Source organism: Labrus bergylta, chromosome 19, assembly GCF_963930695.1.
Source record: "Labrus bergylta chromosome 19, fLabBer1.1, whole genome shotgun sequence".
NCBI classification, from domain to species: Eukaryota; Metazoa; Chordata; class Actinopteri; order Labriformes; family Labridae; genus Labrus; species Labrus bergylta.
Genome location: NC_089213.1, coordinates 2,231,537 through 2,250,571, shown reverse-complemented (window position 1 = coordinate 2,250,571; position 19,035 = coordinate 2,231,537). Strand labels below are relative to the sequence as shown.

The 19,035-nt window shown below is 41.0% G+C and overlaps 1 protein-coding gene across 1 annotated transcript in view; it reads left to right on the top strand.

Moving 5' to 3' along the window:
* ext1b (exostosin glycosyltransferase 1b) overlaps positions 1-19,035 on the top strand; it is a 128,060-nt gene that overhangs the window by 90,501 nt on the left and 18,524 nt on the right. Inside the window, exons 3-6 of the mRNA XM_065948155.1 lie at positions 3,134-3,241; positions 5,395-5,514; positions 10,831-10,963; positions 13,905-14,023. Of these exons, the coding sequence (XP_065804227.1) occupies positions 3,134-3,241; positions 5,395-5,514; positions 10,831-10,963; positions 13,905-14,023 (480 nt within the window). The remainder of the gene's footprint in view (positions 1-3,133; positions 3,242-5,394; positions 5,515-10,830; positions 10,964-13,904; positions 14,024-19,035) is intronic.

Below are 19,035 nucleotides of genomic sequence, written 5' to 3'. Positions count from 1 at the left end.
TTCTAATTGCTTATTTCCATATGACTTAAACACAAATATAAAGTTTAGAACTTTCCTTCCATCTTTCTCAAATAATCATAACATTGTACAAAAAAGACAGAGCAGCCAAGCTAACAAGCTAACTAGCTTAGTCAGCTTTTCAGAGTGTGGCCTCATTTGACAGCGCTCGCTCTCGTTACCCTGCTTAGCATCTCGTATTCCTTCATTAAAATTAAAACCACTGAAGGAAAATATAGAGGAATTATCTGTCTTGTGGACTGGCAGACATAATGGTGTATGGAGGGGCAAATTTATTGTGTGTGCTTTAAATGAATGCACTGTTAAGGTTAGGTGTGGATGGGAGTTTAACGGTAAGGTACTGTAACACTCCACCGTTCAGTGTGAGCGTAACAACCTGTGAAGTACTTCCATCCATCTGCGGTAATAATGCATCTTCATTTCCCTCCACTTTACTCAAACCTCTTGAAATGTACTCGCTCTTCTTCCTCCGCCCATTCATCCATCTCGTCAACTGCACCGCACTCTGCATCACTACCGCACCGTCCTTTACCTCTCCTTACCGCACGCCGCCTTCCACAGAGTGCTCCCACATAAGTGGGCTTATCTCGCCATCAGCTGCCACACACACACACACACACACACACACACACACACACACACAGACACACATGACAACGCACTTCAGTCAGGAGGCAAATATGGCCTTCTCTCCTGCTCCCCTCCCCCCCTTCTCGATTTGAAAACGTACTCCCTCCATCGACTCGTCTACGTGAAGACAGAGCGAGAGTTCTGTCTTTGCATGAGAAAGCGATTTATAACAGAGGTCATCTCTGCGCATGTGTGTTCAAATGTGTGTGCGTTCGCCCTGGGGTTGTTTATGTGTCTCTTACCATTGGATTGTGTGTGTGTGTGTGTGTGTGTGTGTGTGTGTGTGTGTGTGTGTGTGTGTGGAGGAGACAGCAGCAGAGCCCGCAGGCCGGCTCTGGTTTAGCCGACACCTTTATGACCCGGGAGTGACAGGGCCGTCATTACATCAAACTCCCACCACACACACACACACACACACACACACACACACACACACACACACACACACACACACACACACACACACACACACACACAGACACAGACACAGACACACACACAGACACACACACACACACACACACACACACACACAGACACACACAGCAGCTGTTCCCTCTACCTCTCCTCTCATCCCTCCATCCTCCTGCCACTCCTCTGCCAAAGGTCACATTCACCTCCTCTCGTCTCATCCTTTTTTAAACATCTATTTATCCACTTTCTTCTTCTTTTGATTTATTTGACGCTCCTCTCTTTCTCATCTGTTTCCACAATTTAACCTTCAAAGTCATTTTTTAATATCCAAGTGTCGACAGGTGCATTAGTTAAAAAAAACAACAAATGACATCAAAGTGAGCATGTTCACTTTTTAAGTGGACGTGATAACAATCAAACGTGACACACTGTTGTTTGTTTTCTTTTGATTTCAAAAGGCTCATTAACGATAAGAACGCTTTAAAGAAATCAAACAGCATCAGAACAATTACTCGTGTTTTCATATATTATTTTTTGTGCATTTTGGAGCTCTTGTGTTCCAGCAGAGAGTTAATAAATGTTTTCTGGAGTACAGAAAAACCAGGCTGCTGCTTACTCATCTTCTTTCAACTTCTATTTTTACTTCAAAATATCAGACTCTTTCTGATCTTTTCTCCAACAAACGATTGCATTTATTTTTTTTTTGCTTCATATTCATCTCAGTAATCATTTTACTGAAACCCTCGCTATCTGAGACTCTAAGCCGCCTGCCTGCTTATCGAGATTGTTAGTTCAACCTTATTTCTTTTATCTGATCTCAAAGATTGAGTTGTTTTGAACTATGTTTCATCTAAAGTTTTTTTGAACTATTATCCGAGCAAGAAGTGTTTATGTTTATGTTTTAACAGTGGGTTAAATCACTCTGTGTCATGTGAAAGGGGTCCCTCAAAATGTTGGAAAAAGAATCTGCGGTTCCCCACACCTCCACTGAGCCTTTTAGCATCTTTAAGCAAACTGTTTTGGTTTTGAAACTTGTAGCTTTAATATTTTCTGTCATTTCGATCTGATATTTCCCGAAAGAAAAGAGACTGAAATCAAATCAAATATTGGAAGACATTTCAAGAAGTGACCAAAAAACACACAACACCTCAGAATACAAACTTGTTGGTAATTGTTCCCTTGATGTGTAATGGTGCATTAATAATGAAGAATATCAACATTACAAGGTGATAATATTGTCTTGTGTTATGTTCATCATTTTGTCTGCTGCCCCCAAGTGGCCAAAATTTAAGTTAGGCAGCTTTAATTGCATTAAGTAATATTGCCATTTCTATTTACTGGCATGATATTACATTTTTGTAAATTGGAAATGTGTTGAATAAAATCAAAAGAGTTCAACCGCAAATGTATCTCATGTTAAGACACCTAGAGGGGCTTTCACACAGGATATTTGCAGTTCGGAGGAGCTGTATGTGTGAACGCAAACAGACACATTTTTCACTCTGACTTTAACCGGAGTTTCAGGAGCAGTCCTTCCTGAGATGGTCTAGCTATTTTCCTGAGTGCAAATGTGAAAACGGCTATCAAAGTGATAATTAAATCTGGTATATTCCAATTTTTATGCAGCTTCTTTTTTCTCATGGTTCACATCTTTTTAAGAACGATCTGCTCGGAGGCAGCATCAAGTCTGTATTCTGATAAAGCCGGCATCTATGAAGGCATGAGTAGAACACAATATCAGCTCTGATTCTGCATGTGTTATCACATCCCCACTTGGCTGCTACAAGCCTCACTAGTGTTTCTGTGTAAATCACACCAAAGACTCATTCTTTGGTGTGATTTTTTGCCAAATGGGGGATTTTAGGCACTACAACAACGGATTGCTGAAAAACAGATTGATCCGCTTTAATGCAATCTACTCATTTACTCAAGAGCGGCATATTACTATTAGCTTTGATTAACAGGATCAATACATTGCAAAACTTGTATGGTTTAGCTGTTGCTGTGATTTTTATTGTAAAGGATCCTAAAAAAGTGTCCCTCTCTTTCTGTGTGTGTGTTTTTTTTATAGGCTGCATGTGTGCCTGTGATGCTGAGTAACGGCTGGGAGCTGCCTTTCTCCGAGATCATCGACTGGAACACAGCCGCAGTCATCGGCGACGAGAGGCTCCTGCTGCAGGTAACAACTCCAAGATGACTTTCTCGTGTGAAACCACATGCGATATGTGTCACCTGGAAATAAAAACCCAACAACTACATACCCCCCCCTAACACCTGAAACAAAAACCTTTCATGGACTGTCAGAATCTTAAGCACAGCCTCTCTTAGTTTTACTGATATCACCCGAGATCCTGTTTTTTTGTCTTGTTTTCCGGTGAAGTGGTTGTCAGCTTAACGAAATTCAAGCAGCATACCGAGTCACTGCCTGCTTGAAAATGTCACTCAAAGCCTCACGTTGTTAAACGAGGGCGCAAAATAAATAGAACGAGAGGATGGATTTAGCTGGAATTGCTTGAACTTCATGGGGGGAGAAAAAGTAATTATATGCCCATTAAATCTTAATTTGAATGAAGTGTGTAATAATATTGTTTGACATTGAGTTTTATGATGAAAGAGCTCACTGTCTGCAGCACCAGAGAGCCTGAACCGTCCTCCAAAATATCTGTACATTCATGGATTTAATACCAATAAGACAGACCAGGATGCATGCTACATACAGTACTTCTGGTTTGTTCATGTTTTTCACTTGTGCTGTACATTAGAAGTTATACAAACAGTATAAATGTCTGTTCATACACTGCATTAATGGTGTGGTAAAAGGGTTTGTTGGCCAATAACTTTCTTTTATTGAGAAAAATAAACTCGCAGCAGGACGAAAGAGAACATATCTTCTAATAAAAGTACAAAGGCTTTCATTAAATGGCTGCTAAAGCATTTACCAGAATCTGATCCTTTGTCCTCTGTTCAGAGTTTTACACAAAAATACTTTGTCTACTTCTACAATATAGACACCCTTAAGATAGACTTATTTGGACAGTATATACGTCCTTAAAAACTATAAAACATGGACTCATCCAGCTTGCATCACTCCAAGAAAAAGCTACTGAAGAATTCAGCTGTTGTAAATTTAATTGGGAATGCCAAAGAGTATGATTTAGGGCCCTAATTAAACTTTATATTGAAATCATGGCATTGGTTAGGCTTTGATAATAGGCATGGAGTAATTTAATTAAGACCAGCCTAACTCCACAAATCATCCTATAATGTTTTTGTTGTCCAAAAAGCACAAATATCACAAGACTAGGTTCTTATCTGATTTCATTCTCAACACAAGGTCCAATTTTCTTGTTGTTTCTAATTGTTTTCAACCGCATCTCGTGGTATACCTCCAGGGGTATGGAGTTTTGCTCAGTTGTCATGGTGATAGTTAAGTTATTGCAAGGAGACTTGAGTTTGAAAGTTTTTGTCACGAGGTAACAGATGGTAGTGATTACAATTAAAAACAGAGAAGTTCCATTTGATGTGACGGGGGGGTTTTAAAACTTGAGAAACAGCAGGTAGGTTGGACCTTTTGATGAAGTTTGACTTTCTATTGAACTTGTAAAATTAGCACAGAAGAGAAAACTAGAACACAGATAGACCTGAAAATATAAACACTTTCACATTTTTAGTACTCAGGCCTGTTCATTACAGTTCATATTTAAAGCTCCTGTGAGGAACTAGCCGATTGCGTCAATGATGGAGCTTCACTGAATTTGTACTTTACATAAGTCGTGTTTCTAACGAGATGTGTCATCCTGATGTCTTTTAGTCAAACATGTCACTCACTGGGAATCTTTGCAGAGGCAAATGTAAACAAAAGCTCTTTCTGGCGCGTCATCTAATTCAACTCGTCTGACACCTACCCAGCAGAAATGTTCAAGCATCAATAATAACTTTATACATAAATAATGAATCTTATCTATGACGATCTTTTTTGCTTTTGTTGGTCATATAGAGTCATCAGTGTTCATTTCATTCTGTTTGATAACCAGCTGAAAACTCCTCTCTGTAGCTTTAAGAGCTTTAGATTTGACCCAGATTTACCTCAAGACTTTTTTTTTTAAGTCTTAGGATGATAATGATAATCATATCAATCATAATATCTCTTGATTTGTACTGGCCAGTTCTCTGATAAAACCAACAATACCCCTCTTTAGCCTACTGTTCGTAAGGTCTCCTCATCTAAATGTGCTTCATCTGTCAATGTGGATTTCCTGAGTGTATCTCTGGGACCAATTTAAAACTTCCTGTCCCAGATAATACTGACTGACTGCCGTTTGTCGTTCACAGATTCCCACCACCGTGCGCTCCATCCACCAGGATAAGATCCTGTCCCTCAGACAGCAGACTCAGTTCCTCTGGGAGGCCTACTTCTCCTCTGTGGAAAAGATTGTGCTGTCCACACTGGAGGTGAGGATTCAACACAAAAATACCAACACACAGACACATCGACGTAACCATCTGTACTTTGGTCTCTCTGTGTTCTTCTCCATCATCAATCTTTCTCTCAGTGGGCTGCAATGTCGCAGTAGACTCTCTGCAGTCTCTGCTTTATTTTCCAGCCACTCTTTGGTTTCTTTGGTAACAGAAACAAAATAAAATGTCAGAAATATGTTGTTTACAAAGCCTAGAGAGGAAATATTTATACATGTTGAAGGAGGATTTCTCACAAGCTGCTTTCTGTTTTCTTCAAAGTTAACTAGGGGCGGCTGTGGCTCAGTTTGCAGAGTAGGTCGGGGGTTTGATCCCCAGCTCCTGCAGCTACATGTCCGATGTGTCCTTGGGCAAGGCACTCAACCCCAAGTTGCTCCCACTGCTTCATCTGCGGCGTGTAAATGTGTACGCATGGGTTTAGTTACTTCAGATGGTCACTTTACAAAGCAGCCTGTGGTGTACAAGCCCTTTGATTTCCAATTTCAATGGGGAGGGTGTTCTACCCCTTAATGCCTCCTTGAGGACACCCTGGCTAAAGTGAATATGACTTAAGTCAAGGCGTAAACCAATGCACGTGTGTCAGCAGGATCATGAAGATACAATCAGAATATTAAGAAACATTAAAGAGCAGTACTTTTTCACAGTTATTAAACCTGAACAGTGTTTGAATTCATCTAAGCCAGTCTGCTTCTTGGTGAAGGACAAACCTTCAAACTGCAAAAAGTTACCTGCTAAAATGACAGATTCAAGCTAAGTGTCACTTTATGTTTAGACATCTAGAAGCCCCTCTCCTTCCTGTGACCTCTTCCTGTCACTTTAATATCAACAGCTCGGAATAGAAAATAATTTTGAGTGGAAAAAACAGTTCATCCATCCGTCCCTCCTCCCTCATTATTCAGTTTAAAGATGTTGTTTATAGATGCCGAGATAACACCTGGGCTTAGCGCTAGCGTCACGCTGCGCTTACAAATGTCTCCTTCTCCCCCGCCTCGTCTTTCACCAAAGTATCCCATCACGCATTTCATTTCCTCTCTCGTGGTGTCGCTAAAGCCTCAGAGCAAGATCCCTGTCACTGCGACAATCCTACTTACAGCGAATCTTATAGCTGAATTTGACTTTTACACACATTAAAAAAAAGAACACCCTTTACACATCTGGGTATCTAGCAGTCTGTCTGATTTCAGCTAGCTCTCTATCTCTGTGTGTTATCTCAGTGTGCGGTATCACACACACACCCACACATGCAGAGTTAGAAACGCATCTCCATATGTCAAGTTGTGTGAGCCCAGCCTCACACGGGGCACCACACAGGCATAACCCCGCTGACATAATGTCACTCTAGTCTGCACTAAAGAGCAAGGTGACACGGAAAGCCTGTGACTCAGTGTGTGTGCTTGAGTGTGTGTGCCGTTTGTCAGTGTTTATTAGTGAGGGGTAAACACCTAATCCTGACTGACTGTCCTGTAAAAAAAAAGTGAGAGGAGAGGAGAGTGGTGGGTGAAGAGGAGACGGGGTGACATATGTAAATGGCATTGCTGTGGCCGCCCCTGAGATAACGAGCGACATGGTTTATTCATCCTGTCGAACCTCCCTTTTGCTCCCCACTGCAGATCTGTGATACACACACACACACACACACACACACACACACACAAACACACACACAATCCGATATCTTGACAGATTGAATCTCCTCACACACATACATTCACAAACACCCTTTTATATTGACTTCCATCCACTCCAAACCTTGAGTGTGTGTGCGTGCGTGCGAGCAGGAAACACATTTCCAACCTATCATGTAGTGTTTCCTGTCAGGAAGCGGACATGTTTCAACCAATCACAAGGTCAATATAGCCTAGCTTGGTCTGTTTCTGCCAGTACACCTATTAAACCGACCTATTAAACCCCAGAGTTCGCACTGTGCTCCCGGTGAAGCAGGATTTATCTATCATGCTCTAATTGGTTGATTGTGGCCGTTCTGGGCTGAGATTGAGTCGTCCTTCATGTCCCGACTGAAGGGGCTGCCGACGGGGGAGGAGCTGCAGCCAAGCGAGCAAAATTGCCCCTCGTAAGGTGTAAAGGCTCAGGGTTTTTTAAGGTGGCAGGCTGTGTTTTTTATAGACAAGTGAACGGATTCTGAGTTAATCTGTTCAGTGGAGGTAAATGGTTATCGACTTCCCTCAGGGACAAGTAGAAAAACCTCACAAGGTGCCGTTTTTTCCCCTCCCAGTCCCACCCCCCCAGTGATGAATTATTATGTTCTTTCATCAATATTATTACAGTACACCTCCTCTAGCTATATCATTAACTTTTTTTTTTTTAACTCCAGACATCTAACTCCTTTTGCCTCCTTCAGTTAGCCTTCATTTAGTCACTGAAGTTTATTTTTGTATGTACAATGTAGGGTACAATCTGGAGAATATATTTTCACATCCTTAGACTCCTGGCTCAGAAAAGGTTCAAACAAAACTCTTCTTTTAAAAAAAACTAAAAATTACAATATCCAGGGCGTTGGTTTGTGTAGCGTTTAGTTCAAGCGCCCCTTGTACAGAGGCTGTTCTGCCTGAAGCGGGTGGTCGGGTTCAAATCCGACCTGTGGCTCCTTTCCTGAATGCTATTCCCCTCTCTCTCTCTCTCTCTCTCTCTCTCCCCCCCCCCCAGTCTTCAACTCTATCCACTGTCCTATCTTTAAAAAAGGCAGAAACGCCCAAAAATAAATCTTTAAAAAAAAAGAGACCATATTTAAACAGCAGCTATTTCCTCTTACATCACACTAAAAGGGTTAGAAGCTCAAATGCATTAACAATGTTTTACTCCTGTGTTCCAGGTTGAAAGTCATATAAAGTCATCAACAAATCATTCACATTCTTTTCTTTTGAAATTTGGTGGCAATATATATCGAGTTAAAACACTGTTTTTGAGCTTTAGCTAATGCTAATATTTAGCCGCTAAGGCTACTAATAAAAAATAAAACTGTTAGAAAGAAAGTGGCGGAAGGGTTATAATATTATCTGGTAACTTTACATGAAATACAGTAGAAGCAAAGGAGCAATTATTCACAAATATATTTATAAAAGCTGAGTCAGTGTTTATTCTTAGCTAACCTGTGTTAGCCAACTTGTCTTAGCTAGAAGGTGTTTTTAAATGCTAGCAGTAGCTGTTGTTTGACATTTAGGTGATGTGGCTCTTAAATATGTTGTGTTCTCTTTAAATATGGCCTTTTAATCCTCAAAGTTTTCTTTCAGCAATGTCGTTTGACTCTGAAACAAGACGGATTAAAACACATTTGATACGACTAGTAGGTTGTTAAAGAAAAATGGCGGCCCTTCGAAGATGGTGAACAAACAAAAAAAAGATAAAAGGGCTTCTGGAAGAAATACCGAAAAACAATCACTCTTCATGACAAACATTAAAGAACAGTGGCATTATGTAAAGTTTATCTTTAACTAACATATCATTAGCTATTATTAGCAAAAAGAGAATACAACATGACAAAAACACTTTATTTTAAAGGGACTGGACGCTGGTACTAACTGTACCTATACTCAGAAATATAAACGCAAAGAGAGGTTTAAACGTATACCTTCTGTGCATTTCATGCTGTTTGGTGAAAGTAAATGACTCAATGATGAATGTTGTATTTCCAATATTGTTACAGTGAACCACCACCAGCTATATCCTTTACTTTTTCTACAATTCAGTCATCAGACTCCCTTTATGTCCATCTATATACCCGTCCTTTTGAGCTACCTAGCCAGCAGCCGTCACCTCCTGATTCAATAGAGTCCATAAAGCACGGCCGCAAACCTGTGTCTGTTTTACTGAAGCAATTTAGCATGGCTCAAGGGCAAGGCAGCAATATCTCTCTCTCCCCGGCCTGGGAAAACAGCGGCCGACTGTTTGAGTGACTGCTCTATTTGTGCACAGAAAAGGATCGGGGCAGGTCCGACTGACGGGTCCTCAGATACAGCTGATGACTCTGTCTGGGTCTCTCTCTCTCTCTCTCCGACAACCTCTGACTTCCTGGTTTTGTTTGCAAGAAAAGAAAAGAAAGAAACGCGCTTTAGTTTGTCTGCCGGGGGAAATATTACACAATAAGATAGATTTCCTTCAGCTCTGCTTTGTGCAGCTGCAATTCACTCTTGACACAATCAATAGCTGCTACTGAGGTGATACAAAGCAAACATTTGGAAAGCTCAGCTGGCTTCTAACTTTCTCCTAACGCCTACAGACTCACTTTTATAACCGTTTTTTTTTTTTGTGCTTCTCATATTCAATGACAGGGTTTTGAGTAATGCTCTGAATTTCAGTTCTAAATTAGAATGGCTTATTGGAGTTTGGAAGATTATCTGTGTTGGTATTAATTCACATTTATGACAATCTGCTTCTTCTTCTTCTGCATTTCTGTGCAAAAAAGAATTACAGTGAGCAATGTTTTATAGGTGTGATTATAAGGCCCATTGATCAAATGTGTAATTCTTATTCCAACATAATCTGAGAGGCAAGCAGTTATTCCTTTCATCAAAATAAATATGTCAGATTTGTTATGAGTCCTCAGTGATCTCAGTGAAATCTGATTTTAACAAAGCTTTTTTGCAAATCCAAATTGTACAACAAGCCTCACAAATAGCAGAGTGGTCTAAAGTACAGAGACCCTGCTGTAATCAAACTAAGGTTTCATCCTCACAACACACAGAGTGTCCTTTTATCACTTCATGGTTGTCACAGTCACTCAGATCTTTGTCTTTTTCTTTAAAGTATTGTGTTAAGTCCCATTTTGCCAGATTCAAAGTCAGCTCACACTTTTATTTTCCTCCTATTTGTCAGAATCGTTGAATTGAATAAATCTTCAATAAATCTTGTGCTCTCATCTTGTAACATTTCTTATTTATTCAGAATGATATTCTGCATTTGGGACTTGAAACATGTGTTTTAATTAAGCTTCGGGGACAGGTTGATCTCTCAGCGCCGCGTCGTTAAAGGTGTGTCTGAGCTGAGCGAACGGTCGTAACTCTGAAATGGACCGACTGCTTTCTCCCTTTAGAGGCTGTTTTCAGCTTTGTTTAGAGCTGTCGATCCAATCAAATTAACAACCCCACACTCCTGTTTGTCCTCAGGAATAAACTCACCAATAGAGATAATCTGATGTACACATACTGCAGACACACAGACAGAACAAAAAATGTGTTTGAACTGGTCTTGCTTTTGGTACTTTTGGTAATGTGAAGATAAAAGCTCTTAGGGTTCTGTTTGCACTCTGATGTGTTTCTCTCGTCTCTCTGTGTGCAGATCATCCAGGACCGGGTGTTGGAGCACAGCTCCAGGAGCAGCCTGATGTGGAACAGTCACCCTGGGGGGCTCTTTGCCTTGCCGCAGTACTCTGGATACCTGGGAGACTTCCCCTTCTACTACGCCACGCTGGGTCAGTAATACACACACACACACACACACACACACACACACACTCACACAGAGCAGCAGAGACACATTAGTACCTGTACAAAGTGCTGTTACATAACAGCAATAACTCTTCCTCACACCTGAGCAGCCGTGAACTGACCCAGAAAGAAGGAAGAAGTTTCTCATAAGATTCCTCAAGCATCAAACACTCGAGCACAAAATGTTTTGTCAAAATCTTTGGACATGAAAAGTCTTTCTGGAGCTTTTGGTCTGGCTACATTTGTGCATTTGGAGCAGAAATATGGCCTCAGGCCTGAGCTACTGCCCGCCTCGAAGGTCTCTTAGCGAGTGGAGTGGAGGAACGGGTCTTTGACGGATGTTTGTGTTAGTCCTGCTGACATACACACCCGTCCATCACTACTTCTTGAGTCAGCACTGCCACGTTACTACTGCTGCTGCTGCCTCCGCCGCGACCGAGCCAATTCCTCTCGCCACGGTTCAGCAGCACCAAGTTTTTACTCCGCCGCGTATCTGTGACCCCGGGAGCCTCTCAATCCCTCACGTCTTCACTCTATCTTCATCTCATCCAGCACTCCCCCACACACACACACACACACACACACACACACACACACACACACACACACACACACACACACACACACTCGAACATGCACAAGCGACTACAGCACAAACCTCCACATTAAAATAGTTGGAGCACTTAGGGTGGAGAGCCGATATCGTAATGGATGCGTGAGGTGACAGGCAACAATTACAACGCCACAAACTTTATTTGTTTGTCAAAGAGGAAGCAATTAAAACAAAAAATGTGGTTTTAGGAGACAAGGTGGCTTGTCACTGATGGGAAAATGAGTAAAATCATAAGGAGGTTGTTTTTTTTCTTCTTCAAAGTGACACTTCTTGTTCTTTAAAAGCCAAAAACAAGACCACACACACACACACACTTATCATGCATATTAACTCTCTGCACGCACAGCGGGAGAAGAGTTCGTTTTGTTTTTGTTGCATAAGTAATATCACTTTGCCTCTGACTGGATTGTTAAAGCTGATTAAAACAAAAAAACAACACATACCAATATAAACTCTTTAATCCTTTAGTTACATTGGTGAAAAATCATGCTAAAAAAAAACCCCTCTGTTTTGTAGCCATATTGTTAACCGGTGAATTTTTCCATTCCAGTTGGTTTCAGTCTCAAAAACACCAAAGTCCACCAGGCTCTAGTTTGGACACCTTATTCAAAGCTTCAATATACTGCAGGTTTTTTTTTTTTACAGTAAGATTGTGAATCCTGGCTTTCAATAAACCTAAAGTATCTGCGCCGCTGAAGTTAAGAGATAAATCCTGCCTGTCATCGCTGAAGGGTTTGGGTTTGGGGTTTGGGCGGGGTTGAGGTCTGGGTTCTGTGCAGGCCAGACCATTTCTTCCATAGCTCAGAAACCAAACCAAACTGGGAGGATAATTTTTCTTGTTGGACGCTGGAAAAATACCTTTTCTGATCAAGCATAAAGTTTGAAACACTAACAACGGTTCCAAATCTGAGGGGTGGGTCCCCTTCGAGGGGTCATATGATAAATCCAAGGGTCTGGGTCATTGATAGAAAATAGATGATAGAAAATAAAAAATATAAAACATCCTCAAATTCTTCTAGATTTTTTTATTTCACTTTTAAGTGTTAAAATGTTAAGGCCATTATTTCCCCAATAGATCATTCAAATTGAGTGTTTCTATGAGAAGATCTGTCTGTGAAGCTCACTGCTTTTGACCAATAGATATAAAAGCTTGGTTTGTGAGTACTGTAGACACTGTAGACTTCTTCATTGTTAGGGCTAACTAGCTAAATATATTGTAAACCAATACGGTTAATGGGTATTACAAGTCTCCTTAGTAGGAACAAAACCACAAAAACAACGATGGTACACAAAAGTACGCTATCATCTGCTGATTCTTTTTTTGCCACACAGTGCATCTCAGATTCATCAGGAGTATTAAATGTCCTCAAACACCCGAACAAGCCTTTTGTGTTGCTGTAAACATGTAGCTGGTTAGCCTGTGTAATGTGCTGATGTGATGATACAGGATGTGATAAAAAGCCACAGAGACTCGAGTGCTGAAGGCAGAAAACGGTCCGCACATCCAAAATTTAAAACACTAATTCTGCTCCAGGTTTTGTTCACTGTTTCATGAAACACTGTTTATGAGCTTGTTACAAATGTACATCCCAGGTGTGTTAAAAAACTCTCCTTACTTTTTCATTTCACAACAAAATGAGAGTTTAGCAAGTTTTAAGACTGCGTATATTCCTCTCGTCATAAAAGTTGCAGTGTGGCGGAAAAGGAGAGTCCTCTAATGCTATCTCCTCTGCGCTATGCTTTGTTGCTTTTGGGTTTGATTAGATTTAAATTAGGAAAAAAATGTAGGACGTCCTCTACGATCTGTCTTCCTCAATATCTTATTTCCTGCTCATTTTCAGCCTCGATTGCTCCGTTCCAGCATCAAGTCAGACTGAATTTAAAGTCACATCAGCACTTAAGTCGTGTGTTCATCGGCTTCCAGACGCTGAAGAGTTTCCGAAAATGAAATATTCAGTGATCAAGAGATTTGGCATTTTCAAAACACATTAACGTTGTTGAATATTTTAAGATTGGGCTTTGAAACGTACTTCCTTGACAATTAAATCATCCATATATATATTTTTTTTTTTTGATGCTGACAGACTCGTTTCAAGTGGCATCCTTTACTCAAAATAGTAGTAAAGTGTTTGGGATAGAGAGCCTTCAGTTCTTCTGTGGCTTTTTTCCCTTTAAAGAGTCTGAAGTCACCGTGATGTCTGACAGTTTTGCTCGCATGTGTTCCAGCCGAGAGATGTTGTTTCTGATATCTGCAATACTAAGTGACCTTCTTCTTCTCCTAATGATTGCCCGTCTTCTCTGTCTCATTTCAGGTATTAAGCCGTACCCAAAGTTCACAGCCGTCATCCATGCCGTCTCCCCTCTCGTGTCCCAGTCCCAGCCCATCCTCAAGCTGCTGGTAGCTGTGGCCAAGTCCCAGTACTGTGCACAGGTAAAATCATCCATTCATGTGTGTGTGTCTTCACTGCAGCATTACCCACAATCCTCCACTGATCTCCACCTTGTGACTCCTCAAAGTGCGCCGCATTATGGGGGCTCATTCTGTGCCATCGTATTATCCAACCAAAGCAAAAAAACACTCATCCCTGTGTGTGTGATTTTGTGTTATGTGTGTGCTTGTGTGTGTGTGTGTGTGTGTGTGTGTGTGTGTGTTTGCTCCGGTGGATTGAATTAGAGCAGCAGTTTGTTGCGGTGCTACATCTGTCTCCATGGCAGCCAAACCCCCTTTAGCACAGCTGGAGACGGCGTGTATTGATTCCCCCGCTCGCTCCTTACCAGTTCGGGAGATGAAATGGAATTTGCTCCCCATTGGCTGTTTTTTGTACGAGTGTGTGTGTGTGTGTGTGTGTGTGTGTGTGTGTGTGTGTGTGTGTGTTTGGCCAGCAGAGCGTATGAGTAAGGGAGAATGTTTAGGAGGGAGTGAATGTGCAGCTCTGTGATGGTGTGTTATGTGTATGACTATAACTGTTTGTCACTTGGCTATACAATATAAAGGTGTTTATGTGGGCGGGGTGATTGTACATGTGTGTGTTTCCTACCTTTGTGTATTTTGTATCTGTTGTTTTTCATGTCTGTTACTCTGATTGAGTCAGAGGTGAACATGTCGACTTTCTTTGCTTCCCTGCTTGGTGTTATTTTGCATGTTTTGCTTCTAGTGCCAACCTGAAAATTTGGTTCCAGTCGTGAAACTAAAACAATAAATAAAAGTATTTGAAGCCAAATTTTAAAGGTATACTTGGATTTTACCCATAATGCAAATTATGTAGCATCCATATGTCAAGAGACAATTTCTACTTTTTAACATTCGGCCTTTCATTTGCAGTCCCTACACCCAACTTTTAAAGTGACCTTGATGACATCAAAGAGATGAAATTACAGTTATTTTCTAAGACTTGAAAAAGCTCGTCCTGGATGATTCTACAAATGTTTTACAAACCTCTTGTGACCTGTAAACTGACTTTGAAGTTTAGCAAGCAGCCTTAAAAGAAAGTGAAACTGCAGCATACGATAAAGCATATTTATTTATCTTAATTCTAAAAAGAAGAAGGGGGATCTTTATCTTCACGTTGTAGACGCCCCGGTCAAAGTGGGGATTTTTTCTTGAGTTAAAACTCAACAGTGGATTTCTAGGTTGGAAGTTTTAGCCAACATTTGCAGGGCTATTGTATCTGCAAAATTGTAGAAAATGTAGCAACCTTTCACCTCTAGATGAAGTCAATTTCAAACTGTTGAAAGCTAGCAAACCCCAGGTTAAGTAGTGAAAATCGATTTCATAGTAGGGGCATTTTTTTTATCTAGGCTATAAAATAAATCTCTGTTCTGTTCTGTTCAGCACTTGTATCCACCTGTACACAAAAGTGTTCAGGTTTTAGTATCCAGCCCACTTTCAGCCAAACACTTTGCACGAGCCTTCTTCCATAATAGCAGGTTGAAAGCATAAACTCTGCCTTCTTCTTCATTTTTATGGAGGTGCCTTTGTTGTTTGCTTTCTGCAGGCTGTGCATGCAGAATGGAGAGCCAGGTACACAGTCTGCGTTTTTCCCCCGCTCTCAGCGTATAGAACAGAACAGAGCGGAGGGGGAGTTTGCTGCTGGGCTGCGAGCAGATGAGGAAAGGGATATAAATAAATGAATGAAAGGGAGAGAATGAAAGAACGCGGAGGGTGGAGGAGGCTAAATCAGGCAGGAGAAAGCTACTCGCATTCTGACACAGTGGCTCCCTGCTGCGCTTGTGTGCACGTGTGTGCACGTTCATTTTGTGGGAAACGCTTCTTCCACTTCTTCCGCTATAGATTTACCGACACTTTCTTCACTATTTTTCCTCCAGCGATGCACACACACAAACACACACACACATGCAGGTATACATCCACAATGCTACCATCATGCAGCACCCTGAGAGGGCTGGTGAGCTGACAGAGACACCATCTGTCTTTCTAATCAAACAGGAATAGAGCACCGTAAGGGTGAATTAACGCTTTTCTTAGCCATGTGTGTTTGTGTGCACCAACTGCGTACCTGTTGTTATCTTACAATGTCACTTTCCCGCCCAGATTCCGCCTCACAAATAATGCATGGTTCGTTTTTATCTGCTTTGGCTTTTAATGATGAGATCATTTGACCATTCATCAAACACCTGTGTTGTCATCATTTTCCTTTTCTTTTTTTTCACTCTTTTGGCACACAGCTGCTGCAGTGGCAAGGCAAACACCTTGAACACAGACATCCATCGAAATGGCTCCCAGCTCATAATTTGGCAGGTCCAGTCAGGGTGCCGAGTCCCTGAGGGGAACTGCTGCTGCGTATGACGTAGTTAATGTCAAAATAATGTGAAGCTTTATTGATCCCTTCAGGGGAATTCTTGTGCTGAGCGCAGTGTCAGGTACAGCTCTGCACAGCGATACTAGGCTGGATTCATTTACTGACTTGTTCAAGGACATATCAGAAGGGTAGATGTTGGCTGTCACAACTGAACATTAGTTGACAGTATGCTGATGATGTGTTCCTATCCCTCTTCTAATTAATTATTTGTTATTTAATCCAAAAAATGTAGGGAAACAAATGTTTTTTTTTCTGGTTGTTCATTTAGGTTCTCTATGTTTTACTGTATTTTATAATTAGAATTTTCCATGTCTCTGTAAACTGTACATGTAGTGTTTAAGTGCAGACATTAGGACACCATTGAAGCTATTTCAGTACGTTTTGTTCCCTAAAGTTTTCTGATAAATGCGAGCACACACTCTGTGTTCTAATGTGACTTTGGTGGATCGAAAGTCCCAATACACTGTGCACAATAGAATAGAGGGACTGGAAGTGACAGCGTGGCAGATGGTGGTGCTATAGCTCCAGGCAAATCTCAGAAACACAGCACACCCATAAATCTTTGGAAATACATTTTTAACAGCGATTTGTAAAGTTTTCTACTTTGAAAATGGGAGACAGGGTAGTGAGTAGAAGTTTCTTTATGATCTACAGCCCACATACTACATATTGTTTCCTGATCTAAACATTAACCCCATAAATAAATAAAAAACTCTCTACATAAGCATATGATGACTTCATAGTATTATGAAGCACTGCCTTGAGAAACTGTTCACATACAGTGTATTAGATGTGGTTGAAAGGGATGTTAGCTTATCCCTTTGACCGTTGACATGCCTTCCCTCGTCACCTTTGCTGCACCGGTCAACATTTCCACTCGGAAACTACATACCTTTTATATTTGAGGCAGGTTAACCACATCACTTCTTGATTAATTTGATAACTATCAGTCTTTGGTTGCCTTTTTATTCTAACTGAAAACAGTCACCTGAAATATCACCAGCAGACTAATCTGTTAGCTTACTAAGTATGCTAATGTTAGCTCTAGAAGTTGGTTGGAAAAAAAAAAAGGTGTGTCTTGCTAAGATCATTGTTGCATGTATGAAGCCTGCTAAAATGTTGTTGTATTGCTAGTTGGCTAGTATTCATCCCACTATGCACGCAATGGATTGTTGATTGAGCAGTTCCCTCAGTCCTGGAAATTAATAGAGCGCCACAGGAATGAGTCCTAAAACCAGGAAGTGAGTTAGCATTTGAGCGCCATGGGGTCTAACGTCTAGAAGTCAACAGGGATTTTGAATGGGTTTGTGGTTAGACTCCTGAAATAAGGTCTGTGGTTAACACAAGCTGAAGAGATGTTGGTGTTTTGTTAGACCACATAAACTACGTTAGGTAATACCTCCACTTGTGAAGTTTGAAGTTTTTACGCGTCTTTAAAAAGGCGGTTGCTAACAAGCGGCTAAATGTGACTACAGCGGTTGTCGGGGACATTAAAGGTCATCACGCCGGACACAGAGGGCGGGAACTCTCTCACTAGTCGGAGATGTCTCATGTAGGTTTAATCTTTAGGTTAAGGTGACTATTAGGTTAATAAACAATTTATTAAGTTTATCGGAGATCGTCTGAAGCATAACGCTAGTGACGTCACAATCATCCGACCGTGGTGTAGTTAGCTTGTAGCATAACGTTAGCTTTTTACTTCTGTCGGCCGCATTAACGCTTCAAACATCATAAAAATGGCGTTCATCTGTGAAGATTATCCTGCTGAACAAAACGCCTACGCTTCAGAAATGTGTGTTTGCCACAGAGATTATTTTCTGAAATGGTCAAAAATCCAATGCAAAAATCCCATAGGTGAATTCTCGTTGGACCCCATGGCGATGCTACTTCCGGGTTGGCCTACAAAAATACGTCACATGGTTTGTTCTCTATATGTACAGAGACTTGTACCTTTGCCCTTTTCTCCATTTTCCAATCGTTGTTGTTTTTTTTTTTGCTCTGAATCAAATGTTTTGTACCATGATTATTTGGGTAGCTGGTTGGATTGGTTCCAGGTTTAAAAAAATATTGATGTAAGGATTTTTGAAATGTCAATGGAAGATTTGAATGGGGGAAAATTTACTTCTGGAACCAGAACTGCCAAAAAAGTGGGCAGTCATTGTTGAGCTCTGTCACTTAACGGGTGAACGTTTGGAAAAAGCTTGATAGGCCTACTGTGTCCAGTCACAGCTGCAGAGATATGATTGAACGTTTGCTGCTTTGTGGTGGTGTTCATCAAGCAGTCATTTTGTGTCCACGTCAAATTCATGTTGTATGAGAACAGGAGGCTGCGGCATAAGAATTTATAGCGTGTGGCTAAATGTGCATGTAGGGGCAGACAGGAGTCATGTCATGTGTATCTATGTGTGTATGTTCCCCATCAAACATTAATGAGGTCTACAGTGGTGGAAGTGCGGTGAATGCGGGAGGTTGACTCCATGTTATGTTTCAATGTGGACTGAGTGCAGCTGGAGAACATGTGCCCTTCATGTAAAACACAATCTGACACCACACAGGCTGGGAAATCAACAATGGGATGTTATTGTACATGGTCCAAATCATACAAATCATAATTGGAAATATG